Source organism: Erinaceus europaeus, chromosome 12, assembly GCF_950295315.1.
Source record: "Erinaceus europaeus chromosome 12, mEriEur2.1, whole genome shotgun sequence".
Lineage (NCBI taxonomy): Eukaryota > Metazoa > Chordata > Mammalia > Eulipotyphla > Erinaceidae > Erinaceus > Erinaceus europaeus.
This window is the reverse complement of record NC_080173.1, coordinates 51,913,063-51,926,838: the sequence shown is the minus strand read 5'-3', so window position 1 is coordinate 51,926,838 and position 13,776 is coordinate 51,913,063. Positions and strand designations below refer to the sequence as shown.

Genomic DNA, 13,776 nt, shown 5'->3' with positions numbered 1-13,776 from the left:
TGGATATATATGTAGCTATATGTATTTTAACCAGAGCATTGCTTGGCTCTGGCTTATGGTGGGGCTGGGGATTGAACCTGTGACATCAGAGGGTCAGATACTAAAGTCATTCTGCATAGCTATTATGCTATCTTCCCAGCCTCCTAACTTTCCCATTTAGAGATTGAAGACTTCTCAGCTCCACTCTATCACCCATGGAGCTCCCCTGTGCTACAAGGACTTGAACCCAGGTGGTTAAGGTCTCTACTGGGCAAGCTATCTCTCAGCCCTTTTTATGTTCTTTTCTTCTCTCTCGTAACTGTTATGAGGATGATGGGGTTGGGATTTCCCCCACCCCCTTGGGAGAAAAAAAAAATTCTCCCCACCATTCAATAATGAACTAGTATTTTCTTTTCCTATAGGTGCAGCTTTAATGGCAAAATGTTTTGATTTGTCATTGCTTGGGACTTAATGCAGTTTCTTAAGAATTACAAGTTACCTTCTGTAACTTACTAAATTCTAAAACTGGGTATAGAAACAAGATATTGTAACTATTATTTATTCCTCATGTAATTGTTTAATGTTTTGTGTCTTATACAATATATGGGTACAATAGTAACAAGTATATAATTCATTAACACATGGGTTGTGCATGTTAAAATTTTGACAAGGTGTATAATTAGAAACAAAGCCACATAGAGGCTAAGGTAGGAAAATTAAGGTCACTCCATTTTACTTGCCCAACATGAACTATGAGTGTCACTATTTCTGATAAGCAGGACAGGGTAAAGGACCAGTTTCTTAAATCCAAAGTTAGTGTTTACCTCTACAAATTTCTGGGACTGAAAAGTGGAAGCAGAAATTGCACACTAAGTAAACAAGACTTTGGGTGAGCCATCAAACAGGAAATTAGCCTGAAAAAATCTGCTTGAGTTTTAGAACCTCTCCAAACAGGAAATCTTGACTCCACTTTCCCACTACATTTGTAGAAATTTTATATACTTCACACATTAAACTACATGGAGTCCATCTTTTAAGACAGATCTGTCTTCCCTACCTACACACACACACCCACACACACACCCACCACACTCCAACTTCTTTCAATCAACCATTCATATTTCACCTCCAAGGTAACACCATCTGGAACCAAAAATGAAGCAGCAAAATGTTGAAAATAAAAATAAAGCGGACTTTATTTAGAAGATAAAGGTGGTGGTATCAGTTTTTGTTAATAAAGTTGGGCTCAAGTGTTTTAACAGGTCTTTAATGCCATCACAGACTGGCATGCCAAAGGCATTCTGAATGCCAATTACAGATTGAAATTGTTTCAAAAACCAAGATACTATCATAAGCTGATGGAGTTTGGATTTCTCTTAAAGTTGGACTAACACACTTAAGTAGAATAACTAGATTACCTGGTTCTAAAAGTGAAAACACTATACTGAGCAATTCCCCCTCCCTTTCTCAAGTCCCTAAGGCAAAATATTAACAGTTGCCTGACAGTCAAAATTCAACATTTCAACAGAGGGGAGCTGGGAAAAATGAAAAGCCAAATTAATAAAGGTAACTGTAACTGATATAGGCACCTGCCATGTATGGCAAACTAAAGCCTAGTCTGATGCCCATATCTTCACATTTGCACTGACATTTTCCCAAGCAGACGGTAACAACATTCTTGTAGGAATGTGCCAAGACTAGGGTGAGGAAGGCCCAAATAGTGAGTGAACAGAATAATCTTGCATCCCATTGTCTAGGTGGTACAATCAATTAAGAATAAATACCCAGACTATGGAAAACCCACTAGAACCAAAGGTTCTAGGAAAGAGGATTAAATGCATAGCCAGTGCAGAGTAATAGTGTACAAGACCACAACCCAACTACCCCATTTTCCTCCTCTGCATCACTCAATGAGATTAATAACAGCACTTGTCAACTGCTTCCCTGGAACAAAACATGACAATACACACGGAAGGTTTTGTTTTCATTATGGTTCTTGATGTACTTTATTCTCCTGCTGTCTAGCTAAGCAGCCCACATAGGACAGAAATGGGTAGCACTGAGGAATGATCAGATTTTTTTTTCTCCCCAATATTCCTGCCCCTCCCCCAAATCCCTGACCAGCCCATCTCTCTCAGGAATGGTTAGTATTATCACCCTCTCCCTCAAAGAACAGAACTAAAATTTAAACAAGGCATTTAAAAGGCCAGACCAGACCTCTTAAAATTTAAGACTAAGGAAGGAGCTGACTGGAGCTATTTATTCACAATGGAGCATCTCTCCTTCAAACACCTGGCTGTGTGTGTGTGTGTGTGTGTGTGTGTGTGTGTGTGTATGTACACTGGTTCATAGATCGGCACTTGACTTTGAACCTGGCACTGAAAGGCACAATATCTGATACCCTGTACAAGAGCTATTGGAGATGCTGCCATATGGATGGGCAAACTGAGCTAATCCCACATATGAATGGAGGGCTTGGACAAAGAGGGGGAATAGGAAAGAGAAAACCATAAGCCCACATTTCCTTAGATGGAAATGAAAATAGGAATCTAATCTCATTTCTTCAATCTTCGAGATACCAGGAAGTGATTAAAAACCTTCCTTGGTGTTTTTGAAAGTAGCATGGTCAAAATGCCAGCAAAAACTCCTAGTAGCTGTAAAACCAAAAGGGGATCAAAGCTCACCAACATCCCTTCTTATTGCTGAGTCTAAAACCAAAATTCAGAGTGCCCTGTTCCTTATAATACGAAAAATAATTAAGTCTGATTTATGGAAACCACAGCACATCACACTTTAAAAAAATATTAAAGTGTGTGACCAAGGGGAATGTTTTTGACACCATTTTATTAATTAACTTCAGTGGAAAAATATAACCTTTTTCAAGTGCCATTTTTCATCATCGTAAGAATTCTAGTTAGTATACATATATTTGTGTATATATACCTATTATATATATATATATATATATATCCTTTTTTTTTGCTAATTGGTTTTGAAGTGCAGCAAGAGACCAATACCACATTGTAGTCAATCAAATAAAAGAGAACAGAAGGCCAAGCAGTTTCCAAATGGTTATTTTATCAGGTTTTTTTTTTTTGAACAAATTTATCCTTGTTTGCAATCCAAAATAGTTACCTGAAGTTTGCTGTTTGTGTGTGTATATGTATGTATATATATTTTATTGTATAGCTGTTTTCTAAATTCTTTGGCACAATTTTCTGGGGGTGCTCAGACTGCCACGATACATATCAGGAGAGAACAACTCTTTTGTGCTGCCAATTTTGAGCATTTAAAAATTTTGGTTCATTTGGGTTTTGTGGCTTTGTTTTGATTTCTGCATTCTTTATTTGTAACAACTGTATTTTTTCCTCTATATCCTCTAACTCCAGAGTTTTCTTCCCCACCCCCACCCCCACCCCCCACATCTACATTCACAGTTGAACCATATTATTAGGAAAGGCGCCTTGATGAAAAGATCAGGTTGGGAGCTCTGACCATTCGTCAGTGTTTTCCCGAGAAGATAATTAAAAATAAACAAAACCTAAAGAGCGTCTTTCCTTTTTTTTTTTAAACACATCTCTTGTGCTGCATCAGTAGACAGAACTTCAGTTAGTTTTATGAAATGCAATGTCTAACCCTTTTTTTTTTTCTGGGAAAAAGAAACTGTAATGACTTGAAGTTGAGAATGTGGATACCGCCTCACTCACACACACTCATTCTCAGACTGTAAAGAAGCCTTCACCCTCCTTCTAGCTGACACCTATTCGGTACCGTGTGGCAAAGGTACACCAAAGGTGGGCTTGAGACCCAGGCTCCATCTTTCGTATCAGTAGCAAAGGCCAGGCTGCCTTTTTCAACACAGCACCACAGCTAAACCCAGTCCCTCTAGTTTCCCAAACCAGTCATTCCTCTCGGCACTGGCCAAAAAGACAGAAAAGCTAGTGTTAGCCTCTCCTGGGAAGAGATAGCTCGTTTGAACAAGTATATCCATCGGTTTGTTTTCTCTTTTCCAATATTGTTTTCTACCAAGTCAGAGCTTACTTAGCTCACTAACAGCGCTGCTGTTGTGGCTGCGGCTGCTGCTGTGGCAGGATTTTCAATGTGGTGCGTTTTCAAGCCTCACTCACTCATCCTCTCATTCCCAAACATTCAGCATCCGTGCACACTCCTCACTTCCGGGTTTTTCAAAAGATTGGAGATTTCCAGTGGGGGTCTCAGGTTATCATCCCAATGGTAACGGATCTAAAAACAGATGGAAAAAAGGTCACTCTTTTGTCATCTACCTGTTCTCATTACCACCTACCTACATCAGGGGGTAGGAAAGAAACTAAAAGTATAAACAACACAAACAATTTTATTGAGATCTATAAAGATAACTGAAAATATAACTATATTTCAAAGCAAAAAATCAGAGAACCCTATCTTCAGTAGGGCTAATGCCTAAAAGCACTGTAGTCAAAAGGAAAAGAAGACAAGGGAAGGAATAGAGAGTAGAAAAGATAGTAATTATAGGCAAACGTCATTATTAATTACTATTAGGGTCCAAAATGTCTTGGAAATTTTGGTGAATTCTAGTTATGTACATTTTGTTCTTCACCAATATGAAGAATCAAATATTTGGCTGAAGTTGTGTAACCTTTCTACTACTGTTAAGACTGAGGGACAGAGGCCTGGCTGAGAGGCACTTGTATAGAAGAGTACAAAACAAACAAACAACAACAACAACAAAACACACACCAAAAGAAAGCCCTTGTTAAAATAATCTTAAAAAAAAAAAAAAAAACCCGCATCTTCCCAAGAAAGTAAAGAGGGAGTAGAAACAAGCTCTTACCAAGCCTGATTCTTCAGTTTCCTCAGTTCTTTTGTTGCCCACGTAGCAAGGGTTTTTGCTTTGCTAGTCTTTGATCTCCGTCCTTCAGTTAACAGTTCATGTATCATTGGTCTAGCTTCTACTAATTTCAGTACATCCTTCCCAAATGCTGTACATAAGTCTCTGCACAAAATAAACACACCTGAATGTTATTGGTTCTATACAGTAGCATCATGGTTTTAGCCTTCTAAACCTGAGAACCATTATACTATATTCCCCTGCCCTCCCAAAACCTCACCCCTATTATTCCTTCCCTCTCAATTTCTGGCTGTCTCTATCCAGTTAAAAATTAAAATAAAGGGCAAATGCAATACTTCCGCCTGGCCATTTATTCCTTTTTTGTTTTGTTTTTCCCATTTTATTTGAAAGAACAAAGAAACTGAGAGGGGAAGAAGAGATAGAGAATAAGATACTTGCAGACCTGCTTCACTGCCTGTGAAGCTACCCCCTTGCAGATGGGGATGAGCAGCAGAGATAATTAACCAAGATTAAAATACACATAAGTGTGGTCCAGGAGGTGGCGTGGTGCTAAAGCTTTGGACTCTCAAGCATGAGGTCCTGAGTTCGATCTTCGGCAGCACATGTGCCAGAGTGATGTCTGGTTCTTTCTCTCTCTTCCTATCTTTCCACAAATAAAATATATATTTTTAAAAAAATACACATAAAATACACATAAATCTGACAGTTTTCAAACCTGCTAGAATCCCTTCACAAGTGTCTAGTGGAAATTAGAAACCTGATGGGTCAGAAATAAGGCCTGTAATTAACTATTTGTGAAAACACAAAACAGATACACAGGTTCTGTTAAAAAGTGAAATTTTAATACTTTGCTAATGTCTCATTTTCCACAAGTCTGTTCATTTATTGCAATAGATTATATAACCTACCCTATCAGTCCAGCAGCACAAGCTACTACTCCATCGGTGTGATCTTCGTCTCCAGCAATGTGGTCAATGAAAGACAGAATAAATTCTACCCTGGGTTGTACCAGCATTACATCCGCTAGTTAAAAAAAGAAATTAAGTTTGATGAAGTCATCCCTTATTTGACATGAATACACCCAATGCAAAATTTCCAAATATTCTGTCCTACCCCACTCAAGCAAGTTCAAGAGGAAACTAATGGCATGTACATGCATTACATATATGTCCATTCTTCTCAGATTGAAGTATATTACTTCACACTTATGGAAAAGGTAAATATTCCTCTCCTTACGAACCAATTAAACCATTTCCTCTAAGCTTGTGATCTCAAAGGGATTCAAGCACAAACATTTCACCAATCAATAGTAAAAATATGAGGCAGTAGACAGAGGGAATCTGACCTCTCAATTCTTCAGTAGCACAGAGAATGGGTGGGTAAGGGGTCTGTGCACAAGTTCAACAACTGCCATGCATTGTTGTTGACCATGTAGTACTATCCATGGCAAAACCTTACTAAGTAAACTGTCTTCCAGTCCCTGCCATATCTTTTCCTTTTCTTTGAGACAGAGAAAAGGAGACCATAGCACCAAAGCTTCCGTCAGTGTGATGGGCACCAGACTTGAACCTGGGTCAAGTACATGGCAAAGCAGTACAATATCCAAGTGAGCTCTCCCACCAGCCTACCATACCTTTTTTTAGCAGTCTTACTAGACTGTCCCTTGCTAAAATCAAGAAATGTGAGAGAAGCAGAATCCCAAAGCTAATCTTTTTCAGTAGGACACTGTTCTACTGTTCCTTCAACAAGCAAGCTACAGAAAGACATAGCACATTTGCTAAGTGGACATTGTGTTGTATACTCAACGGTGTACGTTCTCCTGGTCTCCCTTCAATCCCTGGACAATGCCGGTATAGGCTTCCAAGCATCCTTCTCTTAGCTCATTCAGATAGTCCACCATATCATAGTCTGACTGTATGAGACAAACAACAGAATTTCAGACACATGTTTTTAGTTGGACATTCACCCAATGTTTTGTTTCTCCAATCAGTGAACTTAAATATTAAACTTACCTTGTCCACCTGAGCTTGGGAGGCCTGCTGAAGAGTATTCAATACAACTTCTAGGTATTTTTTAAACTCCCCACCAATTGCAAGGGCAATATCACCAAATACTGACAGAATCTGTGGCTTGACAGACCTGTGAACATTCTCATTCTGATAAGGAAAAACAAAGAAAAAAATTAATAGAGTAAAAAAAAGGTTGGGGCCACGTGGTGATGCACACACACACTAAGTGTGCAAGGACTGGGGTTCAATCCCCTTGGTTCCCACCTACAAGTGGTGAAGCAGTGCCGCAGGTGCCTCTTTATCTCTCCCCCTCTTCATCTTCCCATCTCTCTTCTCAATTTCTATCTCTATCCAAAACTATCTTTAAAATAAAGGTTGCCCAAAAATAAGACTGAGTTAAAAAATATATATATATGTAAATAATAACCAGACCACAACACCACTACATCAAAATGATGACACCAAGGTTCCAACTGCTACAAACCAAGAGTCCACGCCGCCTCTGAATCAAGTAGGCAGAGACTTTGAATCCCAATTCTAGGTAAGACCAACACCCCTGGTCAGCAAATAGTTGGACTAACCTGTCCAACGTCACTTATAGATACAGTTAGAATGAAGACAGCCCTAAGATGCAGAGGACCTGTGGCAGTAATGGAGGTCAAGTCATGAAGAGGACCATGTGGAAGTATGAAGCTAAGATGAAGAGTACACAACTGATTAAAAAAGTCAGCTTAGGGGTCGGGCGGTGGCACAGTAGGTTAAATGTATGTGGTGCAAGGCGCAGGGACCAGCGTAAGGATTCCGGTTCGAGCCCCCGGTTCCCCACCTGCAGGGGAGTCGCTTCACAGGTGGTGAAGCAGGTATGCAGGTGTCTCTCTTTCTCTCCCCCTCTCTGTCTTCCCCTCCTCTCTCCATTTCATTCTCTGTTGGATAACCAACAACAAACATCAACAATAATGACCACAACAGGCTACAAGGGCAACAAAAGGGGGGGGGGGGAATGGCCTCCAGGAGCGGTGGATTCATGGTGCAGGCACCAAGCCCAGCAATAACCCTGGAGGGGGAAAAAAAAAATTCAGCTGAGGGGTGGGGGTAGATAGCATAATGGTTATGCAAAGAGATTCTCATGCCTGAGGCTCCAAAGTCCCAGGTTTAATCCCCTGCACCATCATAAGCCAGAGTTGAGCAGTGCTCGGGTTAAAAATAAATAAGTCAGTTGAGAAACTATGGTCTGTTGCAAGCAACTAGATGCGCTATGTAACATCATCTCATGTATCTGAATTAAACACTCAAAACCAAGAGGACTGGAGGGAGCAGGGAAAGGTAAACTCCTAGAAGTCCCAAGATCTGACCTTAGTTTGCAGCCTTTCTCTACTGGCCTGCCTGCTTCTAACCTTGTACTCTTAATCTCCTGCCTTTTGCCTAATGAATCTCTTCATTTTGTTGGCACACCCCACCCCCCCAAAAAAAAACCTTTCCCCCACTAATGTTTGATATAGACCATAAAAGGTGGCCAGGTGGTGGTGCACCTGATTAAGCACTCACATTACAGTGACCAAGGAAGGGCCAGGTCCCCACCTGGTGGGGGAAAGCATCACAAGTGGTGAAGCAGGACTGCAGGTATCTGTCTCCCCATCCCTCTCAATTTCTGTCTCTATCCAATAATACAGTTTTTTTTAATTAAAAATAGACCTTAAGAGATAAATGCAAAAATTAACAGTGGCTATGTCTAGATCATGTACTTACTTTGTCAATGTACTTTACTAGTCAATACTCACCTCTTCCCACGCACCAGGCATACAATCCTTTAACTAACATTAGGATTTTACTTTAGAGTCACCTTGTAAAAACTACTTTCTCCCTCCTTCAAAAGCACACAGCCAATGTTCTGGGAAGTTAACAGTTACCACAAACTTTGACTAACCATTTCTCAACACCTTCTTCAAGCATCGGCAGATTAGCTAAGTATCGCCAATAACTCACCCCCAAGTTCTCCAGCAGCAGCTGCATCACCTCATCACAGAAAGGCAAGATGTTGGATTGCAGGGCTCGACACAAGTCACCCACCAAGCCCACAGCTGCCAAACAAACCTGCAAAGAATCAAGAAAATGATTTCCCAAACAGAAAAGGCTGCCTGAAGAGGTTTAAAAAAAAAAAAGTTTTTGGTCCTTTGTCATCTGTAGTGACTCAGTATTGTAGAATATCTTATTCTCTATAGAAAAATATGGAACAGAGGAGATAGTTATGAAAAAGAGACTAATGTCTGAGGCTTCGAAGTCTCAAGTTTAATCTCCTACATCACAAGCCAGAGCTGAGCAGTGCTTGCGTTAAAAAAAAAAAAAAAAGGAGGGTTTTCCCGGAAGATGGTGGACTGAGAAGCTGCTAGTGGCTGAGCTCCGACCACATCTCCTGGAAACGGTTCCAGATGCCACCAGGATGCCAACCAGACTTCCCTGGACAGACAACCCCACCAATGTGTCCTGGAGCTCAGCTTCCCCAGAGACACACCTTACTAGGGAAAGAGAGAGGCAGACTGGGAGTGTGGACCGACCAGTCAACGCCCATGTTCAGCAGGGAAGCAATTACAGAAGCCAGACCTTCTACCTTCTGCAACCCTCAATGACCCTGGGTCCATGCTCCCAGAGGGCTAGAGAATGGGAAAGCTATCAGGGGAGGGGGTGGGTTATGGAGATTGGGTGGTGGGAATTGTGTGGAGTTGTACCCCTCCTACCTTATGGTTTTGTTCATTGATCCTTTCTTAAATAAAAAAAAATTTTTTAAAGTATTTTAATATCAAATGGAAATATAATTATTTGAAAAGCATGGCTTACCTGGTACTCAGCATAGTTCTTCAACCCAATGCCAAGAAAAGGTTTAAAAGCCTCCATGTACTTTAGGAATTCACCACCCAATACTGTAAAAGAATAATCAATTAGCACCGACATGGTATCAAAGTGAGAAAAACCAACCACCCTAGTTCTCTCAAAAATGCATCCACTATACTTAACTGTAGTGGATTTTATCATAAGACAGAAAAGCCAAATTCCTAACAGTTGAAAGGGCCTAACTCTTCTGCCCTACAAAAAATCTCCAGAGCAAAACTTTGATCTGACTGCAAAAGCAAACAAACCTGAATGTCCCTCAAGGAAAGTGTCAAGGTTAATTCTGAATTAGCTGAGCCAGCTAACATCCACCTTCTCATTAAATAAAATGCCCTGTTGGACCAACGAAATATTAGTAGTTCACTTGGATAGTGCTCTGCTTTGCCACGTGCACAAGCCAAGATTGAGCCTGGGCTTCATGGCATTAAAGGAAGCTTTAGATTTGTGGTCTCTTTTACTCTCTGCTTCTATTAAAAACAAACAGTCTCTTGCTCTCTTAAATCGGTTTCAAAATATGATCTCTAGGCAATTCCATCAAAGAATTAATGAGCCATTCAGGAAAGCAACAGCGAACTTCAGTATCCAAACCAGCCCTTCCCAGTCAAAAAAGAACTTCTGTACCCTTTCAGATTGGTCACGTGTTACCAGACCAGCTGGACATGTGTTCTCTGTGCTAGAAATAGGTCTGCTCCTCAGGGGGGCAGTCCTTAGGTAATGGACTTAGTAATACACATTAAAGGTAAGCACTGAAGAAGCATTCCAGGTTTCTAAAGTACGCTTTAATATGTCTTTTAATGATCCTTCAAAAAACCTAAAGTTAGTTATGCTTCCCCAAAGCAATTTTGCATAGTCAAGACAAATAACCAAATGATCAATTCATTGTTAAGAATTCACTCATTACATTCTCTCCTTTAACAGGGATTTGATGTGTTAATTGAACCAAAAATATTGCAACCTTGACCAGAAGTCACCAAGAGCCAGAAAAAATAGCTTTTGCTTCTTTCATCCTTGACAGAAACCAAACTCCAATAGAGTAGTGAGGAGGCCAGGAGGTACCTGACTTATAATCATGAGATCTGAAGTTCAATCCCTGCCACATGTCAGAGTGATGTTCTAGTTCCCTCTCCTTTCTTTATAATTAATGTTTTCCAAAATATTTAAATCAAGTTTTGAACTGGCTCAAGCTCCAGTTAATAAGACAGGGGTGGGGAGACAGCATAGTGATTATGCAAACAGATCCTCATGTGTGAGGCTCCAAAGTCCCAGGTTGAATCCTCAGCTACCCCTGGGTAGCTCTCTTTGTATACCTTTAGTATCATAGCTTGTTTGCTATCGTTCAGAAGTCATTTGATGTTTCTCCTCAGGCAGCAGAACAAGGGCGGCCTCCTGAGCACACCAGCAAGTTTTATGCCAAAGGAGCACTACAGTACCTGGTTCCAATCCTCACACAGACACTAACTAAACAGGTGAGTTATTTCCTGTTTAGCCAGATAAACAGTTGGTTTGCTATGGAACAAACAGTTTACGGGTAGGAATAGGCACCTAAGCTGGAACTATAGGACTTCTTGGGCTCTGCGTTTGTGAGAAACTCGGCCTGAGCTTTTCAGTCTCTTGTGTGTCTGTGGAATTGGGGCATGGCACATGCCTGTGATTTCATTCTTCTGGGCTACTTTGTCATTCATGGGAGATGCTACAGCACTGAAGCTTCCTCCCTTGCAGTGGCATTACCCACAAGGTGCTGTGACTTGATTCTGGGTCACACGCATGGGGGTGTAAGCACCGTACGTGGTGATCTATCTCTTGCCCAGAATTTTAGGCTTGAGCAAAAAGCAATACTGATGTACTACAGTGCTGTCCAAACTATCATGAGAGAGATGTACCTGTTTTAGGCTCTTAAATATTATTGGTATGTGGAGTATTTTCAGGAATTCTAGAACATTGATGAGACTGGATTTGATCCTAATGAAAGAGTCCAACACATGGAAGGAATATCTGCTGATTCTTTTTTTAAAAAATATATTTATTTTTCCCTTTTGTTGCCCTTATTTTCTTGTTGTTGTTGTTATTGATGTGATTGTTGGATAGGACAGAGAGAAATGGAGAGAGGAGGGGAAGACAGAGGGGGAGAGAAAGATAGACACCTGTAGACCTGCTTCACCACTTGTGAAACGACTCCCCTGCTGGGGGCTCGAACCGGGATCCTTACGCCGGCCCTTTCCCTTTGTGCCATGTGCGCTTAACCCGCTGCAGCTGCACTGCCGCCCGACTCCCTGTAATTTATTTTTAAGAAACATGACTATTAACATAGCAGCCTCAGAAGGTTAGTGAGGTGTATTTTTGGTCTGAAATGAACTGAGGTCTCCTTATATTTTCATCTCCCCTTTCAGTCTTACGAGGTCTTTGTTTTGTTTTGACCATGGCATTTTTACTAGAAAGTGTGTGTGTGTGTGTGTGTGTGTGTGTGTGTGTGTGTGTGTGTGTGTGTGTGTGTGTGTGTGTGTTAATGTGAGGGTTGAGGAAGGACAAGAACCAGCCTATCATTTGGACACATGGGATACTGAGATTTGAACTCAGAATCCCATGCTTGAGAATCCAAGGCCCTGGTACTGCACAGCCTTCTGGACCCTATAAGAATGTTTATTTCTTTTAGATTTGTTTGTGAGAGAGAGTCAGTAGAAAACCAGAGGATCACTGACTGGCACATGTAATGGTAGGAATCTCATGCTTGATAGTGCAATGCTCTGGTTACCATGCCACCTTTTGGGCTGGATCAGGACTTTAGTTTACTAGAGCATTATAATTTGAATGGTCACTTGAAAGTCTAAGTTAAGGAGCAGTCAGAACAGTGCCTTAGTTTAACTGATGTTTCTTGGATTTTTACATAATTAGAGTCATGCTGCAAAATTCTATATTTTACTTTTTGTTATCTCACATAGTACCAATTAGTTGATCCTTTGACTCTGCAAGCTTAGGGCTGCCAGTTTGATCTTCAGCAGCCTAAATGCCAGAGGCAAGTGACACTAGTCTCCCTTTCCTGTCCTCTATATTCTCCTAAAAATAACTTTTTAAGAAATATATATAAGTGAACCTTATAGAAAAATAACTGGTACCACTGTCTTGCAGGATGAAAATGATGATGATGATGACTGGAACCCCTGCAAAGCAGCAGGGGTATGCCTCATGCTTCTGGCCACCTGTTGTGAAGATGATATTGTCCCACACGTCCTTCCCTTCATTAAAGAACACATCAAGAACCCTGATTGGCGGTACCGGGATGCAGCAGTGATGGCTTTTGGTTCTATCTTAGAAGGACCAGAGCCCAATCAGCTCAAACCACTAGTTATACAGGTGAGATTGAGAGTTTTCACATGGGAAGTGGGCTTGAACCTGGGTTGTTATGCACTGTAATATGAGCATTTAACCAAGAGCATCACCGCCTGGCCCCTGGACTATACTTTTGGTTTTAACAAAGCACTGAGCAGCTCTGGTTTATGGTGGTGTAGGGGACTCTGGGACTTCAAAGCCTCAGGTTTACGAGTCTCTTTGCATATCCATTATGCTATCTACCCCTGTCCAACTGTGCTTCTTTACAGTCAACATTTTATGGTTTTTGAAAGTCTTGCTTTTTAAACACATTCCCTGTCTAGTTTTTGCTCACTGACCTTCTACCAGTGTGCCAACAGCCATTAGGGCATCCTCCTGCACTCCTCCAGATCCAGCTGTGCTTTGGAACATTCTTAACAGGGAGGCCATGACCACATCAGAGATCTGTAAAGCATCTTGATGTTGCACTTTCCGGAGAACATTCTGTGAAATGAGTAAGAATTCAGGATTTGTTAATTCTAAACCTTCCAATCAGAATACCACATCTTTTTCTTAGTCAAGTAAATTCTCTGAAGGGGTAAAAAAAAGATGTGTGTGTCAAATATTTTTGACAGTACAAGTCATGTGCAACAAAACATCCAAATTTAAAATACAACTCTCTTATTTCTTAGCTCAGAACACATGATGATCTTCTATCATGCATAAAACAAGAAATTATCTCCTCTGCACTTA

General features: G+C 40.8%; 1 protein-coding gene across 1 annotated transcript in view; it reads right to left on the bottom strand.

The window, feature by feature from the left end:
- Positions 1-1,150: 1,150 nt before the first annotated feature.
- The window catches only part of KPNB1 (karyopherin subunit beta 1), a 37,799-nt gene continuing 25,173 nt past the window's right edge, over positions 1,151-13,776 (bottom strand). Inside the window, exons 15-22 of the mRNA XM_007530013.3 lie at positions 13,383-13,527; positions 9,670-9,752; positions 8,821-8,928; positions 6,841-6,984; positions 6,635-6,740; positions 5,737-5,851; positions 4,811-4,972; positions 1,151-4,221 (exon numbers count right to left, since the gene is read on the bottom strand). Of these exons, the coding sequence (XP_007530075.1) occupies position 4,221; positions 4,811-4,972; positions 5,737-5,851; positions 6,635-6,740; positions 6,841-6,984; positions 8,821-8,928; positions 9,670-9,752; positions 13,383-13,527 (864 nt within the window). The 3' untranslated portion in view covers positions 1,151-4,220. The remainder of the gene's footprint in view (positions 4,222-4,810; positions 4,973-5,736; positions 5,852-6,634; positions 6,741-6,840; positions 6,985-8,820; positions 8,929-9,669; positions 9,753-13,382; positions 13,528-13,776) is intronic.